Genomic DNA, 6000 nt, shown 5'->3' on the forward strand with positions numbered 1-6000 from the left:
GGTTACTTGTTAGTTACGCAACTGATTGAACGCCTTTCCTACCCACTGCCACCACATTGTCTCTTTTACCCAAAACAAAATACATATATACCTATATACATATATATGATTTCCCACACTTCTCAATGTTCCTTTTATTATATCTTTATTCCTTTTCTACCAATTTTTCTGTCTGGAGTTGGAATTAATTGAAAACATCCTAACTTAAATCATTCAAGAACCCAATTCAGCATATAAGTTATAACAGAAGATCCAAATTGTTTTCCTGTGAAAATAAACTTAGTTGAAAACATATATGCATAAACTCTTGCATTTTCTAATACCTTGCCCATATCCGTTGGAAATTTTTCTATCATCTTCTAGATCAAAGCCCCAATCTACCCTTAAGTTAAATCTAGGAGACTAAAATGTCTAATATGCACCCAAGATAAAATAGTATCACTGTTGTAGTAAAATGTCAACCTTCTTTGTCATTTATCACCAACAGGGCTGCAGCACCCCCTGCCTGTGCAATTTCTGCCTTAATTGTGAAGTCACACTCACCACGTATAGACAAGGCAATTGATCCAGATAGCTGCAGAGAGAAAAATGATAAATTATAACCATTAATAGCTCGGGAAGACACAAAAGTGATCTGATATCAATTCAGGTTAGTAAAGTAAAACAGTTCATCTAAAAAATTGAAAGGGCAAAAAAGTCGAATTAAATCAATTAACTAACTAACCTTAAACAACATATAAACTCCTGAAAATATATACCACCACAATAACGGTTTCAGTATTAAATTGAAAAACAAAAATAAATTATATGTTCCATGACCAGAACACACGAGTAACTGGACTAGATAAGTCCATAAACCTGTTTAAATAGCAATTGAAACCTTGAAACAATGGGAAATGAATATACAAGGTTTCTAAATGGGTTAAGAGTATCAAGATGACTTCCAAGGATGCTTGAAAATTATGCAGCAGCACTAATTGACATCATCATGATTTCATAAATGTATAATAATGTCACTTTTTTATACTAGTTGGAAGACGTGTGATGCACGTGGCTCAAAATGCTTATGATAGTTTGATGATAAAATTTTATTTCCAATTAAAGATAAAAACCCTCATTCTTTAAACTCCCTCAAATCCAGGATACACTTATTTATGGAAAATTATTTTAAATGACAAAACTGCTAAAAATATTTATAACTAATAGCAAAATATCACAATCTATCTGTGATAGACCGCGACAGATAGTAGTATATCGTTGTCTATCGCGGTCTATCATAGATAGACTATAATCTTTTGCTATTATTTGTAAATAGTTTTGTTCATTTTTCTATATTTGAAAAGAACCCCTTATTTAATTACAATAGCATTAAAATACTTAAAAAATTAAGTAGAAACATAAAGAACTTTGATACATGGAGACACATGAAAAATGAATAAGAATTACTAACATACAAAGAAAAGAATCAAGAAGCATAGAATATAAAGAAATAAACAAAGAAGTCATTTGTTCAACTCTAAAACAATCAAACAATAAAATAAAATAAAAGTATTTTGATCTCCAAATAGTGACATAATCAAACTTCAATAACCCAATTCAACATTCCATTTAATGCCTACCGTACTGTATTCACAAAACATTTGCTTACCTGTTTCGCCTTTAATCAAATCAATCTTCATCCAATTAACGATCTAATCTAAAACCCTCGTTTTCACTCTATCACTCTCTAAACTCCTTCAAATGCAGAATTTAAATGTTTAATTTTAATTGAAATCTCTTCATGGTTATGAAACTGCAAAACTGATGGAAATTGTATGCAGTGCAGGATAATATGATTTAATTCATCTGAACTGATGGAAAGTATAATAATATGTGTCAATGTGATCACTTAAAGCTAAAAGTCAAATTAACAATCACGGCAGCAGGAATAGTTAATAGTTACCTTTGAAGAAGAACTAGAACAGCCATTTATGGGATTCATATAAACAGCTGGCAATTTGAGATCTTCTTCAGCCTGAGAAGGCACCAAAGTCCCAAATCTTGCGCTTAGACCAACAAAGGTTTCATCTTCAGCATCATTAACCCAGCTCTTAACTTTGACCTAAAGAATGCGCAGCGAAAAGACGCTATTAGGCTATTTATCAAAGGGAAATCAATATCACTATGATGTAAGCCTTCAAAAGTTCAAATGCTTGACCTCAGAATAACATCACAGAAATGTGGCACTCAATAATCACATGTCAATCTTGTCTTATAGCGTAGTTTTTTCAATAAGAAAATACGTCCATCAAGAGGAATAAATAAACCCTTGTCATGCAAAAATACATTCCAAATAAGGAGCTCCAAAGGAATGAAAAACAAAAAATAATGCTTATGCCACAACAAAATTAAAAATTAAAGTTGAAAGAGAATTAAACACAAGAGTTGAAACAGAGGCGGCAACATATATCCAGCTCCGATCTTCCTCTCATAACCTACTATAGCCATAAATAAACTCCCAATCTCTTCAAACCATATGTTCAAGAAAGTTTCCCTTTACACTAAAAAACAGATGAATAATACCTTCTTCCATCATAGCAAGCCAAAGACTTGAAATATCCATTACTACTTCCTACTTCTTTGCCAATGGATCTTCTCCTGCAGTGAAAAACCTAAGTCATGGAATTCATGGTTGCCTTGGGCTGAATTCTGGTATAACACGACTTATCGTGCCTCCACCAATTCTACCCCCTTCATGATTGTCTATGGTCGCTCCCATCCCAGTGATATCATATGGGGACAACAACAATACCCCTAATGATTATGTGGAAACGCAATTACAAGACAGGGATTTGGCACTTGTGGCTCTCAAGGATCACCTGACTCACAACCAAGAATATATGAGGAAGTTTGCATGCTCACCATCAAGATGTAGTGTTTGAAACCGGAAATTGGGTTTATTTGAAAATTCGTCCTTATTGACAGCAATCTTTAGCATATAAGAGGTGTGAAAAACTATCTCCCAAATTTTTTGGGCCATTCCGAGTCTTAGGTCGGGTAGGCGAAGTCACTTATCTCCTTGATCTACCATCCTCAGCCCAGATTCACCCAGTGATTCATGTGTCCCAATTGAAAAAGGTTGTGGGCACACACCATGTGGTGCAACAAGATTTATCCTTATTGAATGATCAGTTGGAATGGGTTTTGGAACCTCACAAGGTGATCCAAATGTGCTGGAATGACACTGAGAAGGATTAGGAATGCCTAGTTCGCAGGAAAAATCAGCCAGATCATGAAGCTAGACAGGAGTCCTATGCTTTGTTTATAGGTCAGTTCCCTGATTTCCTCCTTGAGGACAAGGTGGCTCTTCTGCATGAGGTAATGCTAGGCCTCCAATTAAGAAGGTTTATAAGAGAAGGGGTAGGAACAGAATTACGTCCTAGACAAGTAAGTAGTTGGCTGTGGTGCCGAAAGTTCATGCAACAAGGGAATGTCGGTACTTAAGTGTTTTGTTTGGCTAAGGTTAGTTATCTTCAATTTTCTATATGAACAATAGTTCTTGGTTGGGAAAGCTCAGCCCTTTCGTGTTTGGTTGAAGGTTTATCTTGTGTAGTTCTTGTTAGTTTTGTTGAAGGAATCCCCTGTATTGCTTATTATGAAGTTAAATATCACAAAGTAAGGGAGTATCCTTACATTATGGTGTTGGTCCAATTATTTCATATGTTTGGCTACCAATGGACACTCACATCCAATTTAAAGTATGACCTATTGCAGATTCTATGTGGTTCTGTTTTAAGCTCGGCTGCCTCTTTGCTTTGGATTAATGCAATAAAATGCCTTTTTTCTAGGCTATGGATGGAAAGAAATCGGCGTATTTTTCAGGGATCTTCTCATTTGCAGCATGAAAATTTTTAATCAACTCGTTTAAAGTTTTCATAATGGTGTTCTCTCTCCAGAAAGGAAAAAAAAATCAAAGGGCTTTCAATTCAAGATATCAGTAGGAGCTGGAAGTGTTTCATATCTCTTTTTTAGTTTCCTTTCTTTTATACTTTGACCTTGTTACCACTTTGTGTTGTTTCATCCTGCTCGTTTTTGTTTCTTTTGGCTTTTAGTATCTTCGAGCATTAGTCTCTTTTCATTTTCTTAACGAAAAGTGTGGTATCCTTTTCACAAAGAAAGAAAAAAAAACACGCACACACACAAAACACAAAACAAAAAACAAAAAACTCTTACTTGTCAATGCAAAAGAAAAAGATCAGGTCCTCATCAAACTATCCAATAAATGTATGCCATCCTATCCTTCCCCACCCAAAATCCATAAAGAGTGTGCTAATTATGTCAGTAAGACTCCTTAAGAATAAGAAATTGGCCAAGACTCTTCCTTTTCAGTGCAAAAGGAAGTCCTTACCGATTAGCAATAAGAGCTTGAAACAAAAATTTGTCCCCAAGGACTTTCCTTAATCTATCGGCCAAGACCTTAGCAATAATTTCATATACCCGTCGTAATCAGACTAACGGACTTGAAATGCTTGGCTTTCCTCCCCCTTTCCAAGCAACCATAGATTTTATTCAAGGAAGTGCCGAGAAAGCATCTCATAAAATTCACGAAAGACCTTTTAGAAATCATCCTTAATGCAATCCCAGTCATCCTAGTAGAAGGCAATAGTGAAGCAACTGGAAATGGAGTTTTATTCCTTTCAAACCCAAAACCACCCTCCTGATATCTTCCAAGTAGAAAGGAGATACCAAAGCTTATTGATCCAAACCACTTTTACAAGAATCGCTATTGAAAAGTACAGTTGAGATCAAAATTATTCCCCCCCCTCAAAAAAAAAAAAAAAAAAAAAAAAAGCGAAAGCAATTACTTTGCATCCATTGGTAGTCCTGAAAACAAACGCGAATGAAACTCAAAACGGTAATCTCAATCACATAAGATAGCCCTATTTCGCTGTTGATGCATTAGCTAGATCCTTTCAGAAATCATGGGCAAGCCTCACAACGTGATGATCCATCCAAAATTAGATCGACACAAAATAAAGGGAAACACGAATGAAGTAAATGCAATGCGAAATAAAACGATCAAAACCGAAGATGCCAATATGAATGGCAAAGGAGAAGAAATACTACAATTACAATAACAAAATGGAAGAAAAAAGAAATACCAATTCGAAGGGATTGTTGCAATTTCCGGACTTGGGAGCGGAATCGTCATCGAGAGAGACATCGTCGGCGAAGACAGAGGAGATGCCGAAGAGAAAAATGAGAAAGAGGACTGTGAAGAGAGAGATGATTTGACGTCTCGCCGGAGAAGAAGAGAGCGCCATGTGAGCCCCCGGATTCCCTCGGATTCAGATGGAAGAAATGGATGAATGGATCGGAGGGGGAGGGGGAGAGGGAAGGGTGCAACGGAGAGCTTTTTCTTCCTCTGCCGAAGATGAGATGACGTCATATATCCATTTTAAAGAGTATCTATATATACGCTGGACCCACATCCTTTCATTTTTTTCTTTTTCTTTTTTTTTTCCTCTTTCTAAATACTTTCTATTTGTTTCTATTTACTCAATTTTTTGTCTGTTTAATTATTTTTTTTTTTTTTTGTGTCTAAAAAAAAACTTTTAATTTTTAATTTCATATTTAAGTGAGGATTTACCTTGTCAACATGAATTGGGTTAGGTTCATAAAAATTAGAGTTTGTTTAGTAGAAAATCCAGATTCGAGTTCAACAAATTATGTATTGAACAAACAACTCGAATTCTGTTTCTGAAAACTGTTTTTCGAATTATATGATTTAAACCGTACAAATTTTGAAAACAACAATTTTATGTTTTCATTATATTCATATTTTGAGTTTTGAAATATGAATTTTAAAGAGCAAAATTATATTAAATCAATATAATAACACTTAGAACTACAATATGTCATATCATCAACTCAATTCACTTTTTGAAAAGTAAAATATATACTATGTAATGTATTAAAAAATATAAAATATTACAATTGAAGAAACTAACATAAAACATG

At 34.6% G+C, this 6000-nt stretch overlaps 1 protein-coding gene across 2 annotated transcripts in view; it reads right to left on the reverse strand.

Moving 5' to 3' along the window:
• Positions 1-5421, reverse strand: part of LOC120076771 (signal peptide peptidase-like 5) — a 39952-nt gene extending 34531 nt beyond the window's left edge. For both annotated transcript variants that reach the window (XR_016529108.1, XM_039030676.2), the window contains exons 1-3: positions 5142-5421; positions 1943-2101; positions 463-574 (exon numbers count right to left, since the gene is read on the reverse strand). Coding sequence is in view for 1 of the 2 variants with exons in the window: in XM_039030676.2 (XP_038886604.1) it covers positions 463-574; positions 1943-2101; positions 5142-5303 (433 nt within the window). In the remaining variant the exon portion in view is untranslated. The remainder of the gene's footprint in view (positions 1-462; positions 575-1942; positions 2102-5141) is intronic.
• Between the last annotated feature and the right edge of the window lie 579 nt (positions 5422-6000).

The sequence above is a fragment of the Benincasa hispida genome, chromosome 4, assembly GCF_027475165.1.
Source record: "Benincasa hispida cultivar pf3 chromosome 4, pf3_genome.v1.1, whole genome shotgun sequence".
In the NCBI taxonomy this organism is placed as follows: domain Eukaryota; kingdom Viridiplantae; phylum Streptophyta; class Magnoliopsida; order Cucurbitales; family Cucurbitaceae; genus Benincasa; species Benincasa hispida.